The 24489-nt window shown below is 55.1% G+C and overlaps 1 protein-coding gene and 5 non-coding genes across 6 annotated transcripts in view; all 6 read left to right on the top strand.

The window, feature by feature from the left end:
* Nucleotides 1–24489, top strand: part of LOC122389264 (E3 ubiquitin-protein ligase HUWE1-like) — a 51620-nt gene that overhangs the window by 7252 nt on the left and 19879 nt on the right. Inside the window, exons 7-23 of the mRNA XM_043381123.1 lie at nt 3846–4025; nt 4472–4591; nt 4930–5081; nt 5502–5616; nt 6146–6289; nt 13256–13357; nt 15406–15621; nt 15655–16557; nt 17874–18050; nt 18732–18971; nt 19795–19986; nt 20662–20808; nt 21177–21340; nt 21909–22031; nt 22388–22622; nt 22918–23379; nt 23993–24121. Of these exons, the coding sequence (XP_043237058.1) occupies nt 3846–4025; nt 4472–4591; nt 4930–5081; nt 5502–5616; nt 6146–6289; nt 13256–13357; nt 15406–15621; nt 15655–16557; nt 17874–18050; nt 18732–18971; nt 19795–19986; nt 20662–20808; nt 21177–21340; nt 21909–22031; nt 22388–22622; nt 22918–23379; nt 23993–24121 (3801 nt within the window). The remainder of the gene's footprint in view (nt 1–3845; nt 4026–4471; nt 4592–4929; nt 5082–5501; nt 5617–6145; nt 6290–13255; nt 13358–15405; nt 15622–15654; nt 16558–17873; nt 18051–18731; nt 18972–19794; nt 19987–20661; nt 20809–21176; nt 21341–21908; nt 22032–22387; nt 22623–22917; nt 23380–23992; nt 24122–24489) is intronic.
* LOC122389291 lies at nt 6683–6797 on the top strand. The gene has a single exon (XR_006257950.1). It is a non-coding gene; the product is annotated as a small nucleolar RNA SNORA53 (small nucleolar RNA).
* Nucleotides 19176–19290, top strand: LOC122389295. The gene has a single exon (XR_006257953.1). It is a non-coding gene; the product is annotated as a small nucleolar RNA SNORA53 (small nucleolar RNA).
* On the top strand, nt 20300–20414 carry LOC122389289. The gene has a single exon (XR_006257948.1). It is a non-coding gene; the product is annotated as a small nucleolar RNA SNORA53 (small nucleolar RNA).
* Nucleotides 21502–21616, top strand: LOC122389293. The gene has a single exon (XR_006257952.1). It is a non-coding gene; the product is annotated as a small nucleolar RNA SNORA53 (small nucleolar RNA).
* Nucleotides 23488–23602, top strand: LOC122389292. Its single transcript, XR_006257951.1, has one exon. It is a non-coding gene; the product is annotated as a small nucleolar RNA SNORA53 (small nucleolar RNA).

Below are 24489 nucleotides of genomic sequence, written 5' to 3'. Positions count from 1 at the left end.
GGGGTGCGATATAGGTGGCGAGGGGGGGGCAAGGTTTATCAATTTGTAGTCTATCTGATGTCAAAACGCCACAGGCCCACAGCTGTTGCCCATTTTACCCTAACGACCGACTTTTCATCTGTCTTTATCAGTTGTGCCTGTCGCTGTGTGTATTGGTTTGTCCGCGTGTTCTCTGTGTCAGGAGCAGTCTGTCCGTGCGATGTCGTGCCGCGGTTTCCCGATGCTCTATTTATCGTGTCCCGACCCGCCCTGACCCACCGCCATTGATCTGCCGAGTCGGCCGACTACTGGTGAACACGCACCGACACCACCGTGACGGCCGCGTGGAGAGCCGCGCCGGGGCGTCACGTAACGGCACGACACGCCTCCCGCCCGGACACGGGCTGTCCACCAGGGGGGGGGGGGGGGGGGGGGACGGCACAGTGTAATCCCCCGCATTGCAACTGCTGAGGACGTTAATGACATGTTACTGTGCACGCTACGCGAGAATATGTCGTTTAGTTCAAATGCATCACAGCTGAGTCCTCCGACATAACCACAACTGGTTCGAACTATCTACCTGTCGAGCAGCGTCAAAGACTCAACGAGCTCTTCACTGCCGCGCTGCTGAAGTGCAGCGTGCTGCATGTCCCCCGCGGGGCCAGATCCGACCCCAAGCCCTGGGCCATGGACCCTGAACTGGAGGAGGCTGTGCGCGACCGCCGTAGCGCGAGGGCAGCACTGGACGCCGCTCCCGGATCGACAGATGCCAGAGACCGCTGGGTGGAGGCGAAACGCCGCGCAGCGAAGATCGAGGAGGAGGCGAAGGCGCGCTCTTTCAGGAACTTCGCGACCGAGGAGCTGAACCGGCCTGCCAACATCGGCAGAGTTCACAAGATTCTCCGGAAGATGGAGGGGGCGGAACAAGCTCCGCCCGGCCAAGCGCTCGGGGACCACGGACGTCGCGCCGTGGAGGACCGGACCAAGGCCGCGGCGTTCGCCAAACAGTACGCCAGTGTCAGCCGACAGGTCCGGAATAAGCTCCAAGACCGCAAGACGAAGTCCGAGCTGACAAGGCTCCGCGCCGAGCCCTGCGTCTGCTCCGATGCCCGTACCGAGGCCTGTTCCTTGTTTACGCCTCAGGAACTGGACACGCAGCTACGCAACATGAAGTGTGGGAAGGCGCCGGGCCCAGACGACATCTGCGCCGAGCACCTGCGCCACCTGGGCCCGGGTGCCAAGACCACTCTCCTCCGACTGCTGAACCTGTCCTGGTCCACAGGCCAGGTGCCGTCTGCGTGGCGCCGGGCGACCATTATCCCAGTTCCCAAAGCTGGGAAGGACCCAAAGATGATCGCCAGCCATAGGCCGATTGCGCTCACTAGCCACCTGGCGAAGCTGGCCGAGCGCCTAATCGCCGCCCGCCTCAACCATCTGGTAGAGCGCGATGGGCTCGTGCCGCCCGAACAGGTCGGCTTCCGACGAGGCAGATCGGCTGAAGAGAACCTGGCAAGACTGGTGCAGCGGGTCCAAGATGGCTGGAACAAGCCGAAACCGAGAGGACGACCGGAAGAGGGCAAGACCGCGGAAAAGTTTGTACTCCTCGCCTTCGACTTCTCACGGGCGTATGATGTCATCGATCACAAGATGCTCCGCCTCAAGCTCCTCCGCCTGGGGGTGCCCAAGTGCATGTCCGCATGGATATGGGCGTTTCTCCGGGACAGGAGAGCTGCGGTCGAGGTCAACGGCGCCCGAGGAGGCGAGCGCCCGTTCCGGGCCGGACTCCCGCAAGGCAGTGTTCTGGCCCCAACGCTTTACACGCTGTGGTCGGCCGACCTGATCACGGCGCTCAAGACCGTGCCAGGCACAGACATCTTCATGTATGCCGACGACACGGCGACGCTCAGCAGCGGCGCCTCCGTCGAAGAGGCCGGCCGCCGAGCCCAGCGAGCTGCGGACATCATCGCCAGCTGGGCATCAAGATGGAAAATGCGGGTCGCCGGCGAGAAAACACAGGCCCTCGTCCTATCCCAATGGGCCCGCGACGCGTCGAGCTTGAGCATCAAGGTGTCTGGCGCCGTGGTGACTGCCGGCCCCTCCCTCAGACTCCTGGGCGTGACCTTTGACCGCCTCCTTCACTTCGGCGCCCACTGTGCCGAGCTGCGCAAGAAGGTCCGCCCCCGTGTCGCCCAGCTGCGACGCATGACCGGGAGGAGCTGGGGACTGGGCGAACGCCAATTGAGGTCGGTGGCCAACGGGTACATCAGGGGGGCCTTAGAGTACGCGGCGGGGGCGTGGATGCCTGCGGCCTCCGCTTCACACCTGGAGCTGGTCGACAGGGAGCTGCGGGCGGCGGCCCGGGTGATAACCGGCTGCCCCGCCTCAACACCCGCCTTCGCCCTGCTGTCGGAGGCGGGCATGCCCGCCGCATGCACGCGCCGCTCGGTGGTGGCAGCCAGGCTACTGGGCCTGGCGATGTCCCTGCCAGAGGGCGACCCTCTCCGAGCCCTGGCGGAGTCGACCCCGCCGCGCCGCCTCAAGACGACGACCGGATGGAGGGACCGCGGTCGCGAGGCCCTAGCACGGGTCTGCCGCGGCGGCGCGCCGCTGACCTTTGAAGCGCGGCTAGCAACCGCCGGGCCGCCGTGGCGCGATGTCCCCGGTGTGACCATCGTCCTGGAGGTGGGTCCCGGGGGACGCCGCGACTGCCACCCGGACACAAGACGAGAGGCAGCGGAGAGCCGTCTGGCGGAGCTTCCGGCCGAGGCGACCTGGATATGGTCAGACGGCTCCGCCGCGGATGGGGTGCTGAATGGAGGAGGAGGAGCCACCATCATTTCCCCGAACGGCGACATCAGGGAGGTGCGTGTCGCGGCAGGCGCCCTCTGCTCCAGCACCCGCGCGGAGCTATTCGCCCTGAGAGCGGCGCTGGAGGAGCTCCTGAACATGGATGGCCGTGACACCTCCCTTCCGACTGTCGTCTGTACCGACTCGATGGCGGCGCTGGCCCTCCTGCGGAGCGGCCCGGCGGCCCAGAGGACTCCGCTGGCCGCAGATATATGGAGGCTGCTGGCCGCGCTCACCGAGGGGGGCCAGCCAGTAACCATGCAGTGGGTCCCTGCACACTGCGGGCTCCCCGGTAATGAGCGAGCGGACGCCCTCGCCCGCGAGGCCAGCGCCCTACCCCAACATGACACTCCGATCGACGGTGGCACGATATGCAAGGCCGTTGCACGAGACGCTGCGCGCGCCTGGCAGCAGAGCTGGCCGGACGGCTGGTACCGGGCGATATGGGCCGACCGCCGTCCCGGCCCCGTCCTGGAGGCCGACCGTGCCGTCGCGGTTGATATTCACCAGCTCCGAGCAGGACACTGGAGCGGCTCGGCGCAGTACCTGCACCGCATCGGCCGCCGTCCCGAGGCCGACTGCCCGCAGTGCAATGACATGGGCTGCCCTGCTGCACGATGCCGCGTCTGCCGCGAGGAGGCGGACACTCCACGACACGTCCTGCTCCGATGCCCGGCGCTGGCGGGACGCCGCCTGCGGCGCCTGGGTAATATTCACCTGGAAGCGTCTATGGCAAGGGACGACGGCGCGGTGGCGGCCTTGGCCGCCGGCTACCGCGCCCAATTGAGCCTCATCGGCTACGCCCCCTAGGGGGCTGGAGGGAACAACAACAACAACAACAACAACAGCAGCGTCAAACCTGTTTAAACAGATTAAACCAACATTGAGGTGGGACCTCCTCCTGAACAACGTTAGAGAATGATAGCTATATTCATCCTGAAATCCGGTCGATCTGGCATACGCTTCCCATTGTTCAGATGCTCTCCATTCCTAACACCCCACTGCTCTCGCCTCGGCAGAGTCTGTCGCCGAGTGCCACCACGCTGCACTTTGAGTACTACCTGGAGGAGGGGGACGCGCGGCCGGGCGCCGCCCTGCAGGTGATCCACCTGCCCAGCGTGGACCAGCACAGTGACCAGACGGCCGGGCACGTCATGGAGAGGCTGCTGACCACCCACAAAGTGCCGCAGAGCAAACAGGTACGCGCTGGGGTGGGCGGGGAGCGTGGTCTGGTGTGTTTGTGGATGGGTAAGGTAGTTGTTGGCGAGCGTTAACTGTTGTGTTAAGTCATATGATAAAGGCTACTAAATATTAAGCCGTCGTCAGGTTATTTGGTTATCTAATTATAGACTTACCAGTTCGACAGACAATAGGGCCTGTTGTGAAGCCATCGAAGTAATTGATGGGATGATTTGACACTGATTAACAATGACATTGATCGAATGACATCATCAGTTGACATTTTTAGTCCCGGGCGCGGTGTTGTGCTCATCGATTAATTGGCTTGTATTAGCTGCTGTGTGGCGTCGCGGCTGTTCACTGTTGATCGCCCTCCGTGTACATTAAGCTGGCTAGTTCTCGGCTCTGTTAAATAGCTGCAGTTGTTCGCTGTCGCTGACCGTAATTATCCCTCTGTGTGCTCTAGGTGATGGTGTTCACGTACCTGCGGCTGGCCAAGCTGTTCTCCGACTATCAGTCGCGACTGTGCTGCGTGCAGGCGCGCCTACAGGCCATCTCTATCCTCATCTACTCGCACACGGTCCAGGTGAGGGCGGCGCGAGTGGGACGTAGGTGAGGGCGGTGCAACGTCCGACTGTTAACTGAAGGACGATATAGCGAGGAAGGAGCGCAGGGAAACACTGGGAGGGGATGTGGGTGGTAAGCGTGTGCCCTTACACTGTGGAAACACAGAAAGTGACGGGTGATATGACTATCATAGATCGTACTGAAGAATAGTCATGGGGCTCACTATCGTATTAGGCTTCTTCTGTGCTTCCCGGCTTAACCTGGTCGCTGTGACCGCCTCTCTCAGCTGTGACCGCCTCTCTCAGCTGTGGCCGTGCGGTCCAGTTCTGACCGCCCGTCCGATGTGGTCTTCCCCAGGACACTGTGCACACACTGGTGTACGCCGGGTTGCTGGAGGAACTGGTCGAGATCCTCGAGATGCCGGAGAAGGAGCTGGTCGAGATCAAGGCGGCCGCGCTGCGCACCCTCACCTCCATCACCCACCTGGAGCGCACGCCTAACCTGCCCAAGTGAGTGTCCGGTCACCCGACAGTTAGAGGGATTGGAGACGTCAGTGAGGGCGGGAAATAATTGGAGGTCTGTGGTGTTTCATTGGTGCCTGTACAAAATAAGAGTGCATGGATAATCGATTTGGTGATCGAATGCATCGTATGCAATTTAACGATAAAACTGCACACGTGAAAAACATTCCCATTGCGATTTTGCATCAGTCGATAATGTATTTGACGAAGGCAACAGGCCTTTTCAGATGAATAAGCTCCGTCAAACTGGCAGTCTGGCCGTCTAATTGAGACAATCAGCGTAAAGCGTTGCACTGTGTTGACTGTGGTGTGCCATCTGGCACTTCCTACTATCGCCCAGCGCCACCTACCCGCCTCCCCTTGCCTGAGCGCCCTCCAGTATCTGACCCGCCTCCTCCCCTTCGGCAGGTTGAACACCATCATCGAGATCACGGGCGCCAACACGTTCCACGGCTTCCTGCCGCAGATGGTGCGCTCATGTATCAGCTACCTGACCATGGGCGTCGACCACCCGCTCAGCAGTGTGAGTATGGGACGTATGGTGCGCTCATCTATCAGCTAAGTACGGTCGTAGTAGGACGTATGGTTCGCTCATGTATCACCACCCGCTCAGCAGTGTGAGTGTGGGACAGCGGCGGCGCCTTTGGTAGCGTGTCTTCGCTTGCCCTACCACCCCGATTGGCCGTTCATCCTGAGTGAGCGACTCTGATTGACCTGCAGTGCCGCGGGTCGTCATAGATATGTGGAGATTCTCGTGTGATTCTGCTTGTAGATGGTGTGACTGAATGGTTGTGATTGGTTGAATGAGATGAACCTGTTTTGATAGATCAACCCTACTCTTTTTTATGGATCTTCACTATATTCCCTTTGTAAATAGCAGTACGCGAGTTGCCCATGACGCATGGCGCCAACCATTCTTCTGACCGCTCTGACCTGACCAGTCCCCTTCTCTGCGCCCACAGTCGGTGCTAACGACGGCGCTGTTCTCGTCCTTTTGTACCCTGACCTGGTCTGACCTGCGCTGACCTATCCCTTCGTCTCTGCGCCCACAGTCGGTGCTAACGACGGCGCTGTTCTCGTTCCTCTACCACCTGGCCAGTTACGAGACGGGCGGCGAGGCGCTCGTGCACTGCGGCATGATGGAGAGCCTGCTGGCGGTGGTCTCCTGGGCCGGCAGGGTGCCCGACCACGTCACGGTGAGTGCTGGCGAGGGAAGAACAGGAGAGAGTCACTCATGGTGTGCAGGGGAGAGAGGAGTGGGGGTGGCCGGTGGCGCAGAGCCGCCCGCTGGCGCCGGCTGGGCGTGCGTTATGGGGCTGTGTGCGCTGCGTCGCCACCTAGCGAGATATGCTCAAGATCGTTGATAACGTCGAAATTCTGAAAGTTTCATCTTCTTTCGTTAACTATTGTGAAATTCCTTGTTCATTTCATGCAAGCGCTTTTGAAGTAAAGGTCATTGCCATGACTGCAATGTCGATTGACTGTCATTCCTCGTAACGCATATGACCTTGCTAGGCTCGTTGCAGTGAAGTGCAGCCATGCTTAAATTGAGTTTAAAAGAATTACTCTTAAACCATTATTTTCTCAATAACACGGTCCTTAGATCCTCCAGCCGGGACGCTTGTCCACCAACTTGACCGGTTGGCGATGGCTGGAGCATGAGTCATTGCCGTGTGACAGCAGTATACCTGAGCGGCAGCCACCGTCGTGCCCCGCCCCGTCCTCGGCCGTCTCTGTGTGCTGACTCAATATTCGGCCGATGGACTCCAGTGGGCGCCACGTGGGGCCGACACTCGCTGTCGCTCGGACAATTTTATGTCGAGCCCGATGCCTAACCAACTTCTATAAAGTATCTGGTACAAATTATCAGCTAATGATCAGACCCACAACCTTACCAGTAATCTTCTCACCATGCACTGTGTCCAACATTTTTTTTTCCTCATGCGTATCATGCTTGCAGTCGCAAACGATTTCCGGGGCTGCTGTACGCAGGATTCAATCTTGTGACACCGACCTGCCGCGTACTTGTCCCGCTGTACCAGAAGACATGCCATGGGATTACCACCCATGGCTTCACTCCGTGCATGTTTATTGGTCAATGGTAGCAAAGGCAAGAGTCCCTGGTGTACGAAGACGTGCAGGGCAGATGGTTGGACAAACGTTTGTGGGGGAGAATCTTTGAGGCGCGCGACTGAAGATGTGGAGGTGAATCAGAAGCCAGCGTGCTGCTAGTGAAGCATCGGCACCGACCGGGGCCTCGTTTCATAAAGCAAGTCTGTAACTTACGCCGGTTTTTGGGCTTGTATTGCAAGCGCATGTGAAGCGATAAATTTGTTTCCCCATCTCCCTTCTGTTCTTGCTTGCAAAATAAATGAATTCCACTATCCAAACTATCGTCATCGCTTCACATGCACTTGCAATGCAAGACCAAAAACCGGCGTAAGTTACGGACTCGCTTTATGAAACGAGGCCCAGGACTCGTTATCACATCTTCCCGATCCGCATCTCAGGTTACCCGGTCACGCCACACAGCGAACCAACCACAAGCACGCCTACAGGGGTGGCGTGACCTGTCGACCGGTCGCGCCGGGCGACTTAAGACCCGTGCCAGAACGGAAGGAGACGCAGCTTTGTGGGAGGACCTCCGCGCGGAGAGCGGACATAAGCAACGGCAAGGGGAGATATTCACTATTCAGCCCAGCTGACCAATGACTGCGACAGAGGCCGAGATCTGTAGCTGTGGCTGCCATCAGTCACGAGACTGATTGCAGGCTGGCATGGACTCTGGTGGGGGGAAGGTGGTGGACGTTTCGGAACCCCGACTGAGGGAGGGGTTGGTGCTACCCATGAAGGTTCTTGTTTCTTAGCGATTGCTGGGAGTACGATACAGAAAGAGAATTAAGTCTGGTATATCGGACGTTTGATTTAAGTTGGGGATATTGCACCATTGATATTTTCCGGTTAGGTCTCGTCACTAGCCTATAAACCACAAGCGAACTTCTGTATGTTGAAACATGCGACTTTGTGACGTATTCAGTGCCCGAGTGCGTCTAGCAGCGGAATGAAACTTTCGGAACCAGTAAGCTTCCGAGTTATCATCGCTATCTTGTTCATTTTTCATGAAGTAACCATCGCTCCATCTTGTAAATCACAACCTGACAAGTTTTTTTTTGGCGAAGGTCTAGTTCAGTTAGGGCCAAAGATCCTTGATTGAGGCCGGACATATAGAAAACAGGTACGGCCAGGGCGAAGATGCCCCGAGACGAAGACGAGTGGCGGAACCGCAGGTCTGCTGGTGCAGTGAACGAGCCCGCGATACGGAGGCTCGGGTGACGGAGTCCGGTGTCCCGTCCGGTTCAGGCGTCTGGTGTCCTGGCCGCCCGGTCCAGGCGTCCGGTGTTCCCTGGTGTGCACGGGTGCAGTGGACAAACCCGCTGTACGGTGGCCGGGGTGACGGGGTCCGGTGTCCCGCCAGGCGTCTGGTGTTCCTCTGGTGTGCACGCTCCAGGTCCCCGACGCCGCCCGATCCACCGGAGCTCTGCACTGGTGTCCAGGCCCGCAAACCTAACAGTGTGGCGTCTGTCACCAGGCTACCGAACATGCTGCTGATTATGGGCGAACTTCCGTGCATTTCCCCTTTAGGTGCGGGTCACAAATTCTGCATCAATCTTGGAAAAGACCACCACTGTGATCTTGTAGTTGAAAAAGTTAGATATGTGGAATCGCGGGCTTTTGCAGCAGTTGATTTTTTCTTCTGTTCGCTGATTGCTGATTGCTATTCTCGTCATTACTACGTTCATAACCCATTTTGTGCTACGGGCATAATGACAGTAAACTCGACTTCCGCTGTTGATCGGAATCACTGTGTAATATTAGAAATGCAGCATTGTCATTATACACATCAACTACATATTATACGGCTCTGTAAGCGTGGCTTTGCAAAAAAAGCAACCTTTTATCGGGTACAAATTCATCGTCTCACTCTTAAAGTATTCGACGCTGTAAACTAGTGATGTCAATTACGGAAAATCGTGATACCGATACCAAACCAAATGCCAACAATATCCATGAAAAAATACCGAAACCAAACCGACTTGGGAATATGAGGAAAATACCAACTTTTTACCAAGTTCTCAGCCTCTTTTACATTAGTGAGGATTCATAATACCAACAAAATACCAAATGCACTTGCCTTGAAATACCAAATACCATGTTGGTATCGGTTTGGTATCGGTATACCAAACAGTTGGTATCCGATTGACATCTCTACTGTAAACTGTCCGGTCGATATTATGTGAGTCAGTTTGTTTTACTACAGGGATATTCCACGTATCTGTTCGATTAAAGGTAGTGTGCCAGCTTTCTTGGACCGTATGGAGTTAATGGCCCTGATAAGGAGAACCGGATTTTTAGAACTTATCCATACCTTCAAAACTCATGGAAACGTCTTAAATTCTTCAAATTTTGAGTACCCCAGTGCGAAATTCGCCCCGACGGGTTGTCGGTCGTACCCCAACCACATTTCACACCACTATGAACAATAAATGCACACACTGAAATCGCTATTACCGATATGCTCATCCAATCAAGTTTCGATAAACCCGTTCATCATCATCTCCTGCGGTTTCGAACACGCCTGTTAGGTGGCTTCTGATGCTCGTCGAGGTCGGAATTTCCAAATACGCGTGGTGCGTCGGGCCGCGCGCTCTGACTTCGGCCAAGAAAAATGCGTCAGCTGATCATTGTCATTTCTGCCACTTGCGTGTGGTGAAATGGGGTCATAACTTATAAGACGGCTTTTTCATATCAATTATTTTACATAAAATCATATTTCAAGGCTCGACATTGTGTTGTCTACGATTAGACAGCTGATAACTCATTCCCGTACGTCGTATGGTCGTAACACTATAATGACCTTTGCTTATTGTCACAAGTGCGCCGCATTCGCGATTGTTGCCCGACGCCTGTTTGCAGGTGAGCCCACTACAGTTGTTATACATATCTAAAAACCGAAAAACTTTTAGGCGAAAAAGGCACTATTCCAGGCCCATTTTTGATTTTTTTTTGCGATATTAGGTAAAAACAGAAGCTTCTTATCCTAGGAAAAATAAAATGGGAAATCTTTCAAAGGTGGCACACTACCTTTAACAATCGCTACTATCTTGAGTCGGTCTGCGGCTAACCTCATTGCATTTCTGCTCCAAACACTTCCCCTTTCCTATGGCCTCGTTATTTGTGGCGTTCCACTGTGCATATCACTGTCTCGGTCACTGCACCCCAGCCATTGCAGCTAGTGCGGCGGTTCGTGGAATCCGGTACTGCCAGGAGATAGCCTGGAAGCGGATGGAAGGGACAGGTCAGGGCCACGCTCGCCAGTCCCCCGGTCCGCTTCTGTCGCGCGGCCTCCTTACCGGAGGGGAGCGCCGCAGAGGGACTCCTCCGTATCACTGTTTATCGACCCCCGACGGAAGGAGGCGTGTACAGCCGGGTTGAGCTACCGACTGCGAGCTGTGACCCGCCGGCAGCGCGCGGCCCGCGTCCCCTCGAACCCGGACCCGCAGCCGGAGCCAGCGGCCGGCCTGGAGCCCAGCTTCCGTCGGCTGTCGGTGCCGTCCAGTGAAAGTCGTCCCGTCTCCCCACCGCACCACGCGGCGCCCGGGCGTGACCACTGACCGTGGCTCGTTTCCGCACCGAGGTACTCCCGGTGAACGGCCGGAGCCGACACCTGACCCAATTGCAGGCCGACCTGTCCAGACATGATCGGCCATAGCCGCGGATCGCTGCTAACCGGCCCGTCGAAACAGCGAATGGTGTCCGGCTTATGAGCGGGCCGACACGACACATGCACGTGCGCAGCCGCAGCCGCGGCAGAGTAAACCGCTGGAGGGAAGCCGCCGGCCGGCAGCGGAGGGCGGGGCGCGAGTTACCTAAGTGTGGAACTACCTAGCGCCGAGCCGGCCGGATGACGTCACACCACGGCCAGTGCCGGCGCGGCGGCAGACTGGCCGAGATTGGCATGGTCTTAACTTGGCGAAGAGGCATCGGACGCCAAACTTCTGCTGTAGCTATTAATCACATTTCATGCGTTTCTTCCATGTGTATGAGCTATCAAGTCCTTCGAATACCTAATGTGTAGGTGAGCGTACCTGCATTTAGCAGTGTGTGCTATGTGGATGGGCACATCCGACAGTCGACACACTGCGCAATGGATTCCGATATTGCTTGGCTGATTCTGGCTTTGTGTCTTCGAACGAACCATTGAAAGGGAGGACGTCATTTTTAAAGGTTGTTAGGTGCACTCAAACGTTTTAAGATAAGCAACTGCTGATTGAATTTCTGGCGAGGGTTGGTGGAACGCTCTGTTTACAAATGAGTATCTACCTACCTAGTACCTACCTGCAGTGGCAAATAACTGGGTCGCGGTCAGTTAGGCATGATTCACGAAGTCCCTTGACCCTTATCTTTTATTAGACTTATTAAGCCCAATGTGCAACATTTGCGTCTTTTCGCGTTGTATCGGGTAGCAAATGAGAAAATCTGCTTCTTCTCCACAGCCCTCAATTCAAGAAACCGTCCTTTTCCTTATCGCATCATTTCAGAACATAATTTTCAAACATGGATATCTTCCCCACAAAAAACTGAAGCAGTTTCCTTCGGCTCCAATGCGCCGCTCGCCCAGGGAGACGGAAGTGTTATATTCTCGGCGGTCCAGTCTGCATTCTGCAGCACACTCAAACTTGGCGGACCCCCAGCGCACGACTGAACGATTCGTATTGTTGTGAGTGACTGTGACAATTCACTGGTGGTTTCGGAATAATTAACAGGCGGCGCAGCCCAGTGCCTCTTACAATGAATTACAGTGGCGAATGCACTATTGCAGAGAAGAAATGGATTGAGCAGATGCCCAAGCTCGCTGTATTATCAATTAAAACATTAGGTACGCTTTACATTTTAATCAGGCAATCTAAAACAAACGACTTGCGAGTTGCGACCCTTCCGCCTTACATAACTCGGCAGAATGCCCCTGAGTCGGCTAAACTACACTGCATCTCTTCAAACCTTAAGTATTTTACAATTTACCACTCAGCTATGCAACAGGCTTATAATTCACTGCTCAAGTCTCAACCCCTTTTTCCCTATCATCTTTTTGGCACCGTCAATCGCCATCTGCGCTGCCCACTGTCCAGCAAATAATCCGGCCGTCTCCAGTTCTCTGGCAGGGGCTTCCAAACTCAAGCGAACTCGCCGAAGTTTCGCCATTCAATGCGCAGGATCTGTACAATTGAGTTTGAGAGCCTCTGGGTTGGCTCGGCGCGCCTGCGCCGCGCCGTTGGTCCGGCCAAGTACGCGAGTGACGTCATGCTATAAGCGTCATCCCCCGACCAAAGTCACCAATCAGAGCCCTAGAATCGACTTGTAGTTCCACACTTAGGTAACTCGCGGGCGGGGCGTGTCCCGGTGCCGGCCGCGGCCCCCGATTGGCTCCGTGGGTCGGCACAGGTGATGAGTCACCGGTCGGCGGGGGCGGGTCGGCTCGCGCGCGGTACGCCGCGACTGAGGAGACGACGGTGTCGACGGCTCTGATATGGGCGCCGCCAGCCCCGCGCCCGTCATTCGCGGTCGGAGCTCCAGCGAGCCGGGCGGGCCGGACTGGTCTGCGTTGGCCGCGCCGTCCCGGGAATCTGCTGCTTAGTGTTTGGAGTTCGGTGCTCAAACGGTAGACGTCTTCGAGATTTTGTACACGAGGTACGAGGAAGTCTTAGTCTGTTGTGGTTGTTCACGGTTAGTTGCCTTAGAGTGATCCCACAAGGTTGGTTGATGTTGACGTTTCTGGCTTGATTTTAGGCTTGATTACTTGACTTGAGGATTTGTGCTTGCAGTAAAAAAGGAGCTGTCGCCCTCATTTTATTGACATTGCTGTTATTTGCCGGATGCCTGTTATTTTTTATTCAAGAAAATGTACACTATCTACACTATATATGTAATCAGCGAACGATTCTGTTATCTGATTCATTTTGACATTGTTCTCATCGGACCATCCTTTCCTTTCCTGCCACAAAATCGACGCCACGTTCTTCGTGACGTCTGTTTCGTCTCAACGCGTGTCGTACATTTCTATTGTTCCTGTCTTTGACGTACCATGCCACTCTCCTCCGTTTCAGTTCGTGACCCGGGCAGTGCGAGTGATTGACCTCATCACAAACATCGACATGACAGCCTTCCAAGCTCACAGCGGCCTTCACAAGTTCGTCGAGCGCCTCGAGGTGAGAATACGAGTATCGATCGTCCGTTCCGTGTTCCAGGCGCGTCGCTGGCGAGGCATGAGTCATCTGTGTTACGATATGCCGTCATAGTGTGTTGACAATTATTGCGTGTAAGGCACTGGGTGCTTGAGCATTTAAACCAGCCGAAAACCCAAATCACCACCGCAGCTCACGATACACTGCGCTATAAATTAAACGTGCTTGCCGATTGAAGACATTCATCGAATAGTTATTCTCCGTAGGTCATAGCACGTTGTTAACATTGCATACTGTTGGTCGGTTTTTGTGTAGGGATTTGGTATTATTGAGTGGATGTCGTATTAATTGCTGTGGAGTCGTGACGGAATCAAGTTGAGAGAAGGGCGCTTGAGCAATTCTGTTTCCTAGCAAAAGTTCGGCTTGTGCCCTAAAGCCGCAATAAATAAAAAGGAGCTTTCAAGTGACACAAGTTATAGCCGACATTAAGAACTAACGACTTAGGCATGGCACAGTTTTGTGCTGAGTTCCTATGCACGTTTTGTTAGAGCTTAGAGTTTGAGGAAGTCTCCCAAGAATCATTCTGATTTTAAGTCGTCATTGTAGCTCGCTTCTGATATGCGTTGTTTTGAGCATCTGAGACTGAAGCGAGGAGTGTCGAGCTTAACTTCTTTCTCATCGGTAGTTCCTTTGTTGTAGACATCTATCAGTGGCGGAGCACGCTAGCTTTGTCTTTGTTGGCCATTGGACGGCACTATCAGCGCGGGGACGTGACACGTCACCCCGGGTACGGCCCAGGGTGGTCCCTCCGGTCAGATCACCGGGCCACTTGGGTTGGCCCGGGACCGGCCGGGCTAACCCCGGCGGCGTCTCCCCGACGCGCTGAGTCAGGACGGTGGGGTGTGCGTCCACCGACTGAGCGTCTGCCGTGGGTCCGTGACGCCGACCCGGTCTCCGACTGAGGGGGGAGGGGGGGGGGGTGATAGCGCGACACCGGGAAGGGAAAGGAGACGGCAACCATGAGTCATAGTGCGGGCTAGTAATTGAAAACGACGCTGCACCGGCAGTTATTGATAGCGTGCCGGATGAGAGTGAAAAGATACCTAACATTGGGATAGGGCATATTAAGGGGCTTTGTTATGGCACGGTGCTGCATTTGCGTATTTGTTTTATGTCTCAGTGGTATCATTTTAGGTGTGTATGCCGAAACTAATCTTTTAGTCTTTGTTCGGCACCTGGGCTCTATTAGTTGGTTGGTTTATTGGTATGTCCGCTGTCCAGTGCCTGTCAGCAAAATTTGCTCTGTCTTCTGTGCATTGGTTCCTTGCTTCTCTGAACCCTCCTTTACTCTGCCTTTTGGAACCTGAAAACTCGAGTAACGTTCGACGATTAGTTTTGCTTATTGCCTGAATCACATGACACTTTGTTCTTTGCATTACGTCGCCTTACCTTTTCCTTTGGCCATCTCTAAATTTTGAATCGTAAGCAATTGAAATGGGTCCTTGATCAACAGTCATGTTCCGTATGATCGATACAGTGGCAATACAGTAATACAATAGTGTATGTCAATATCCAAAGTATTGTTTTCATTGAGTTACGTGTTCCCTTGTGGCCGATAGGATGGCGTCGATACCCCTTCATAAGCTACCTCCCGACGCCATTGTCACACTCCGGACATATCATGACGTAACGCGACTATAAATAGCGGCAGTTGGCGGGGTGGTTCTGAGAATTCCTGCCTCGCTTCACTGTACCGACGTGATATGTCAGCTCGATGCAGCGTTATCATGCGGCGTCAAAGAACTGCAAACTGTGTGTAGAGTTACAAATGCAAACTAACTCGTCCAAGAGAGGCTGACCGCTGGCGGCTACCGTCGTTGTCTCGAACGCAAATGTAGTGAGCTGGTGTAGACTAGATTATTTCGAGGTTACATTGACGTACATCTGTTGTGCTCTCAGTGACAGTAGGTTTAAATCTTGCATCACATACCCATGTGTTATGTATGTGTATCGTTTGAGGCAGGTGGCTGATTCGAATTGTCACTCTGACCCCCGTTTCCTCTCTGTCTCAGGCGGAGGTGAACATTTGCCGCCGTGAGCAGCCGTACCAGATCCCGGCGCGTTCCACCGCCCCGGCGGACGGTGCCGGCTCCAGCGCCGCTGCCGCTGACGCTGCTGCCGCGCCGCCGGCCGCCAGCCCCGAGAGCATGGACGTGGACCCGGCGGCGTCAGCCGGACCCTCCGCCGCCGCCGCTGCCGCCCCCGCCACTGCCCCCGGCCCCTCTGCCGCCCCCGCCCCCGTCGCCGCCCCCGCCGCCGCCGCCGCCGCCGCCGCCGCCGCCGCCGCCGGAGCGCCGTGTGGAGAGGTGACGTGCCTACCTCAGCGGAGCGCGCTACTCAAGTCGATGTTGAACTTCCTGAAGAAGGCCATCCAGGACCCGTCGTTCAGTGACAGCATCCGCCACCTGATGGAGGGCAGCCTTCCCAACTCGCTCAAGCACATCATCAGCAACGCCGAGTACTACGGCGCGTCGCTGTTTCTGCTGGCGATCGACGTGGTGACGGTGTACGCGTTCCAGGAGCCCTCTCTGCTCAGCTCGCTCCAGGACAATGGTCTGACGGACGTGGTGCTTCACGCGCTGATCGTGAAGGAGGTGCCGGCCACGCGCGAGGTGCTCAGCTCGCTGCCGAACGTGTTCAGTGCTCTGTGTCTCAACACGCGCGGACTGGAGGCCTTCGTGGCCGCGCAGCCGTTCGAACGGCTGTTCCGTGTGCTCCTGTCGCCCGAGTACCTGCCAGCCATGCGGCGGCGGCGCGGCTCAGAGCCCATGAGTGATACGGCTACCAAACTGGGTAACGCCATGGACGAGCTGATGCGACACCAGCCGAGCCTACGCGTGGCCGCCACGGCCTCCATCATCCGCGTGCTGGAGAAACTGTGCGAGATGGGCCGTGACCCGCAGTACATGTGCAGCCGGGCGGCCGGGAAACCGGAGCCGGCGCCCGGCGCCTCCGTCCGCTCCATGAGTCAGGAGGGCGGCTCCTCGGACGAAGAGGACGATGAAGAGGACCTCCCCGGAGACGCCGGCGAGGGAGGCGAGGGTGGTGAGGAGCCCTCCGCGCGCGGCGCCGCCGATAAGGACGAGACGGCTGTCAGCTCGCCCGCTGCCGCCGCCGACGTGGAGAAACAGCACGTGCCGCTGATCGACTATGTGCATAATGTGGTGAGTGGGGGTGCGGGGTGGTGTGGGGTAGTTACGAGCGAGCGCAGCGAGCGAAGCGAAGTCTTTTCAATATAACGGAAAAATCTCAGTATGAGCGGCCCGGCCCGGCCCGGCCCGGCCTGTAACGCTTTTGAGAGGCTTATATCTCAGCAACCGCTGGACCGATTGGCCTGCGGTCTTTTTTGCTGGGTAGCCCCATCCCTTCTACCCCGTAATTGACTACTTTTGATGCATCTCAGTGACCGTCGTGGCACGTGCCACGTGAAAAGTCAAGGGTGTTCAAGCAGTTTTGCAAAAGTAATGATTTTGAGAGGCTCATATCTCAGCAGCGGCTAGAGCGATTGTCTTGCGGTCATTTTTATAGGGTAGCTGCATCCTTTCTACCAAAGGTCGGATACTCTTCATCTATGTGAGTGACCCCCACTGCACGTGCAAAATACAACAATAAGAGGTGCCAAATTTGTTCCCATTTCAGTAACTCGGTAATTACTGGGGCGATTTCGGTGAAACTTGGCATACAGGTAGGCACCCACCAGGCAATGCATTCCCATGTGTTGCGGTTAGGGTGCTACTGCACGTGCGCACGTGCAGGGGGCGTTTCCAGATCTCGAGAACGGCTGGGCCGATTGCGCTCAAAGTTGGTACACGGTTGGGGACCGGTTAGTAGGGTGCCGTGCAAAAGTCATTTTGGACCCCGTTTGCACGTGCGCACGTGCAGAATGCCGCTTCCAGATCTCAGGAACGGCTGGGCCGATTGCGTTCAAATTTGGCACACCGCTAGCGACCGGTTAGAAGGGTGCTTTGCACAAGCCCGTTGGTAGTACCCTCTCGCCCTTCCGCACGTGCAGGGCTCACTATCTCGCTCGCTCGTTCTTCGCCCAAAAGGCGTTTTACTGGTTGTTATCAGCTTACTACAGCTGGTGATTAATGCATGATGGTAGTGACGTGCCCGGGATGTCGTGGATCTTGGTGAAGAGGTGACGTTTTGTTGTAATAATTTTGTACGTCCTTGTGGTAAATCGAATCGGTTGCCGATCGCAATCGTTAACTTGCCCTAAACTCGGCAGTCTGTGTTAATGATAGCAGCCGGTATAAACTTGATTCTTTTAGCGTTAATTGTCAGGCCATTCGTCTAATTTCACCTGGCCTGTAGCCTCGCGGAATGATCGCATTTCCGTATGCTTTTAGGTGGAAAGAGAAAGGAGAAACTTTCCAAAAGTGCTTTTTCCACAATTCTAGCCATGCTCATATGTAAATCAGCCGAATTGGACTCTCGCCCCTCGACCCGTGTCTACCTTGCTTCTGTCTCGTTTCAGATGAAGTTTGTGGACGCCATCCTGAGTAACAACTCGACGGACGACCACTGCCGAGAGTTCGTGTCGCAGAAAGGCCTGGCGCCACTGCTGGGCATTCTGGGACTGCCCAACTTGCCGCTTGACTTTCCGCAGACGGCGGCCTGCCAGGCAGTCGCGTCCGTGTGTAAATCGATCCTGGTGAGTGGGCTCGTGTCGTAAACATTTTGTGCAGAACGAGCCGCATTTCCACAAGCTCTCTAGCCGAGGGAGTTGTGACTGTTGAAGCTGTTTGGTGTACTGCCACATAAGGATCTCCGCGTGCTTTTTAAAATTTGTCCGAATGGGTGAATGTGTGGCTGCTGGGTCGTGTCTTCCATTCGATGTTTTCATGAGCTGATATTCTGTTAACATCGGATGATGCGATGTTGGATTCATTGCATTAGTAATTGTTCCTTATGGTGAAGTCATTGATTCGTTGAAGGTGAGCTATGGCTAGTTTGAACATGATTATGAATATTATGATGATAGAAAATGACCTTATGCTCATGATACAATGAAATGATAGTGAAATAAGTCCAAACATTTTATTTTTATATAGTATATAATATTATATGTTTTTTATACTTATTTCACGATTATTTCATTGTATCATGAGCATAATGTCATTCTCTAACGTCATAATATTAAGTCAATGATTTGCGTAGGTAACGGTTTTCTTTGACATTTGCTCGTTCCCGACTCGGGCGTCTTTAGATCTGCTTATAGTCAAATAATCTGCTCACGTTCGCATAAAGCACCATTATTTTGTACATTTACTTATGATTTGTCAACCTCGCTGGGTGGTCTTTCTTCTTACTCCATTTTCCGTTCTACCCGCAGAACCTGGCTCACGAGGGTCAGGTGCTGCGCGAGGGTCTGCTGCGACTGGGCGAGGTGCTGGTGGCCCTGGAGCCGCTGCACGTACCGCCGCCCGAGCCGGGCACCTCTGTACTGCTGCGCGAGCTGGCGGCCTCGCCGCCGGGCGCACCCAGCTCGCCCCGATCCACGCCGCTGCTGCATGCCATGAGTGCGGCGCACGCCTACATCGCTACATTCATACACATCTGCCGGACCAGTCAGGTGAGAGAAATAGGGGCCCTTCATACACATCTGCCGAACCAGTCAGGTAGGGGACAGATAAAGCGCCAGTCCATACTCATCTGTCGGACCAGTCAGGAAGGGGGAAGATAGGATGACGGGGTCCTCCATACACGCCCGCTGAGCCGGTCAGGTAGGGAGGGTGGTGAAATTGGGAGAAAGCCGATATCGGAGTGGTTGGAGGCTTACACGGTCCTTAGATCCTCCAGCCGGGACGCTTGTCCACCAACTTGACCGGTTGGCGATGGCTGGAGCATGAGTCATTGCCGTGTGACAGCAGTATACCTGAGCGGCAGCCACCGTTGTGCCCCGCCCCGTCCTCGGCCGTCTCTGTGTGCTGACTCAATATTCGGCCGATGGACTCCAGTGGGCGCCTTGTGGGGCTGACAATCGCTGTCGCTCGGACAAACATTAATTAAGGCTTTACGTAGCTTGAACTTTTATTATATATCTGTTGCCTTTTTAGAGCAATGCGTCTTGAAGAACAATCACTTGATAATGAGGGCTGCTATGCTAATAAGGACACGCTAGTGCGGACATAAGTTTCCTCATTGTACCAATTTATTTGTAGTTCTTGCTGAATTGCGTATCAATTCTTATCTTTCTTCTAAAAACTTATTTCAGTTTTTCTCGCAGTTCAGTGGCGATGCTGAGTTTAACGTAAAACACATACATTCCAACGCATCGATTCCGTCATGTTGCATTATATCACGACACTTCTAGCGCACGTCGGGCTTATCCCATTGAAAACTGCGATGCTTTGTACCCACCACTGACACTCCCCCGTCCCCTCTCTCCCACACAGACGGACATTCGTCAGGTCAGTGTCAGCAGCTGGGGGTCGGAGCGCGGCCTGGCCGTGCTGCGCGACCTGTCCCGGCTCTACACCAGTATTGTTTGGGAGAGCACCGTGCTGATGGCGCTGTGCACGCCCAACGGACTGCCAGCCGACACGGCGTTCGCCCGGGACGACATGAACCGACTGCTCGAGCACAAGGTGAGGATGGAGTGGGGCAGGGAAGGGCTGAGACAGTAGCTGGGCTGGGCAGGGGGGACTGAGTGCTGCTGGATCGGCCAGCTGTTTGTCAGTTTGTTTGTATATTTACGTAGACAGGTAGCGGTTTGTTATGGATAGTGGAGAATATGTGGCAGTCATGGTTATTTCTGACGAATTGGTCCTAACGGTCGGCTGTCGTTTGCGGTAGCGCATGCCATGGTGTACGGAAGTGTTTGAGAGGTCTGGTCCCGGTCAAGGTTAACCACGGGTGGGAGGCGATAGGTTACTTTTTTCTTTCCGGAGTGTTCTCAATAACACGGTCCTTAGATCCTCCAGCCGGGACGCTTGTCCACCAACTTGACCGGTTGGCGATGGCGGGAGCATGAGTCATTGCCGTGTGACAGCAGTATACCTGTGCCGCAGCCGCCGTCGTGCCCCGCCCCGTCCTCGGCCGTCTCTGTGTGCTGACTCAATATTCGGCCGATGGACTCTAGTGGGCGCCACGTGGGGCCGACACTCGCTGTCGCTCGGACAAAATATCGTATCTTGAATTCGTTCTTATTGACATTGTAGGATGCCACCAATTTTAAGTGTTTCTTTAGTGGCACTATTAATTATCACCGTGTTGCGAGGTGAGTTCTCAGTTGACGCAGCCGCCGGTCTGTCCCTCCCCAGCAGACGGATGTCGTGGCCATGGATGAGGTGGAGGACACCAAGGTGCCTCCCAGTCTCCAGTACCAGATAAAGGTCATCAAACCGGTCCTGGCATCCACCTCCAAGCTGGGTCGCGCCATGACCGACCTGTTCGGCCTTCTGGTCAAGGTGAGCGACAAGACGGGGCTGCTGGAGGTGTCGGGGTAGATTTTGTGCCTTTTTATGGCATAATTACCACTGATTGTGTGCTTTTGAGTTTGGTGCTGGGAAAGTATGCTTGCTTCAAACAACTATTCTGTTTTATGCAAAGATGAAAAAGGAGTAGTTGCACGATCGGTAGGCATATCGTTTCCTCCCTATGACCATCTACAAGTTGGTATACGCATCGATAGGTATGCCGGCTTGACGTTAAGTTCAGTCGGGTTCGAGATATCAGCCCCGTGGCCGCAGAACTCTGCCCTATTACCCCATTCCCCCTACTACCGTGCGTGCTCCGCTGTTCACCATTTCTAACCACCCCTCCCCGGCCCTTCCAGCTGTGTGTGGGCTCCCCGATCCGGCAGCGCCGAGGGCAGCAGCTCAACAACATGAACCAGATGGTCTCACCGGCGGCCCGCAAGGTGGCGCGTGAGATCAACAGCCTGCTCACGGATGCCATCGCCTTCAAACCAAAGTGCTGCGTGCCCACGCCCAAACTGAGGTCAGTGGCGGACGGGGGCAGGACGTATGGCCAGGTAGTGTGGTCGTATGTGATAAGGTAATGCAATCGATTTGCAAAGGATTGTGATATGTATAATGGAAAGGAATGAAAAGAGTTAGCTTAAGATGTATGGTAGTATTCTTGGGAGCTTATATAGTTTTTACACGGTCCTTAGATCCTCCAGCCGGGACGCTTGTCCACCAACTTGACCGGTTGGCGATGGCTGGAGCATGAGTCATTGCCGTGTGACAGCAGTATACCTGAGCGGCAGCCACCGTTGTGCCCCGCCCCGTCCTCGGCCGTCTCTGTGTGCTGACTCAATATTCGGCCGATGGACTCCAGTGGGCGCCATGTGGGGCACACACTCGCTGCCGCTCGGACAACTACCGTTTAGACCTCAAATAACTGAATTTGCTCATGCCATTTTTAGATGAATATTTTCATTGTGTTTTATATATTATCTTTTTTTTGTATTTTTTATTAAATTGAAATTGTCCTCTAAATTTTTTCTTCATGACTAACGTTTGCTTTCTATACCGAGCTGACTGACTATTCTCTGTGCCGTCAGGTTGACGTTCTACACATGCTCTGTCGGGTTCATCTCGTCGATGCTGTTTGACGAGAAGAAGCTCCCCTACCACCTGATGCTGCAGCTCTTCAGGTCCATCGGTGGCCTGGACGCCTTCTTCGAGTACGTAACCGAACGGGACGGTGTTCAAGGCGATAGCGCATATTGGCTCGCCGCGGTTGTTTTTATTATGATGGACTGTATTTTTTTTCGTTCATGTATTTGACAAAGCAATACACTTGGTTCAGTTTTGCATTCACAATGCCTAGTGTATTTATGACTACCGGTATGTTTTTTATCTCTGCAGTGGGTACGCCCTACGATCTGGCCTGTTCACTGTTCATATTCTAGTAGTGCGTTCCCAAGAGCAGCGCGCGGCAGCCCTTAGGCTCTGCCTGTTCAGTGTCTACCTGCACAGCTGCTGTGTTCGTCTTGTCTTGCTCACTCTGTCTAACCTCTGGTGCTCGCCGCGCTCACAGGACGTTCCAGTGGGCGCTGTCGATGGACGGCAAGGTGCCTGCCGAGCAGGGCCTGGAGCACCCGGAGCTGCCGGACGGCACCGCCGAGTTCCTCGACTCGTGGCTCGTGCTGCTGGAACGGCTCGTCAGTCCCAAACAGCTGCTGGAGACGCCGCACACGCTGCCCAAGCTCACCACCGAGGGCACCTTCGCCGAGCCGTTCGACCCGCACAAGTTCATGGCCAGCATTCACAAGGTGGGGGTGCTGTCAGATGCAGTGCGCTGGCGACGAAGATTGAGGGGAAGGGCTAATGTAGAATGATAAGTTCGAAATGGCTGCCCGAGCTTAGCTAATATAGACGTATCGATGTTGAAAAAGCATTGCTGCAAAATGTGTCGTTCCTCTACAGTCTTTACTCTTTTTGACTGTCATAGATTCTACCCGATGTACCCGATATCAGCGTACCAATCAAATCATTGGCAATTATACCACGGATGATTCCTGCGCTTAGCCCCGGTCTGACGTCCGTCACCCCCCTGTCGCGTTTCAGTCGGCGTTCCAGTCGGTGATGCTGCTGTGGAACCGGCAGCCGCTGGACGGCTACGGTAACCGGCTCTCCATCTCCATCCTGGCCATCCTACGGCACGTGCTGCGTGGCGAGGTCATACTCAAGGAGCGGCAGGCGGCGGACGCGGCGGCCGCTGCCGGTACCTCAGGTGGACCGGACTCGGCCGCCGCCGGCCCGGCTGCCACGGACGCCGCCGCCGCCGCCGGCAGGACGCCCGCGGCGGTGTCGGGAGCGGCGGCGGACGGTGCGGCGGCCGCGGCAGCTGGCCCGTCGGCCGGCGAGGCTGTGGTGATGGTGAACACTGACCAGCTACAGCAGCTGCTGGACATGGGATTCCGCCGGCAGGCGTGCGTCGAGGCACTGCAGGTGACCAACAACAACGTGGAACAGGCCACCGACTACCTGCTCTCACACCCGCCGCCTCTGCTGCCGGAGATCGCCGGGGTGAGTACACACTGCGCGGGAGCGACTGGACAGGGAAATGAGCAGAGGCTGGGACTGAGATGCGCTTATGAATTTCATCGATTGATGGGGTAGACCTTGTGGTTGTTTTACACGGTCCTTAGATCCTCCAGCCGGGACGCTTGTCCACCAACTTGACCGGTTGGCGATGGCTGGAGCATGAGTCATTGCCGTGTGACAGTAGTATACCTGAGCGGCAGCCACCGTTGTGCCCCGCCCCGTCCTCGGCCGTCTCTGTGTGCTGACTCAATATTCGGCCGATGGACTCCAGTGGGCGCTATGTGGGGCCGACACTCGCTGTCGCTCGGACAAATGCATGCTTAATGGCTCAGATATTACTGCTGAGTATATATACTCGCCGATTCAATCCTTAATTTGCTCTAACCTGGGAGCTTGTTTACTTGGTTAGTATCACCGCGGTGATGACCAAAACCGCCCGAGCGCTCTTAAAACTCAAACATTATCATCGTCATCTTGGTTGAGTATCCTGATACGCTGGGCGTTCATGACAGTTCACAGTCGCCTACCGGCACCGCGTGTGCCTATCCACCCCTCCCGTCTCCTAACACCGCCCCGTATCCCGTCCTGCCGCCAGGTGATGCCCGAGTGGCCGGAGGACGGACAGGTGGGGCGCGGTATCGACATGTCGCTCGGCTGTGAGCGCGACACAGCCGAGAAAATGGACACCAGCGAGCAGCGCCCGGCGCCCGCCGAACAGCGTCAGGTGGGGAACGGGGGGCACGTCAGGTGGGGAACGGGGGGCACCTCCACCAGAGGGCGCGGGATACGAACGGGCGAGCGGGGACTGGCGTCGGGAGATTCCGGGGTAGAGGAGGTCGCCTTGCTTAAACGAGTAACGTTGTTAACCTTTGATAGGCTTTGCTATTCATCTAAAATCATTTTGTTTACAGCTCATTTTAATTCTTGTAGATCTGTCTTTTTTATTTTATATCTTTTTATGGAGGTTAAGGAGATATTTTTTCACCGGACATCAGCTCCGAAAGTGGCTGTTTGAATTCAGCAGATGTTTTGCTAATTTTTAATACCTTTTTGCTACCGTTTGCGGTTTGTAGCCTGCTCCTGGCTATGGCA

This window comes from Amphibalanus amphitrite, unplaced genomic scaffold, assembly GCF_019059575.1.
Source record: "Amphibalanus amphitrite isolate SeventyFive unplaced genomic scaffold, NRLGWU_Aamphi_draft 000352F_arrow, whole genome shotgun sequence".
NCBI classification, from domain to species: domain Eukaryota; kingdom Metazoa; phylum Arthropoda; class Thecostraca; order Balanomorpha; family Balanidae; genus Amphibalanus; species Amphibalanus amphitrite.
This window is presented reverse-complemented; position numbering and strand designations above follow the sequence as displayed.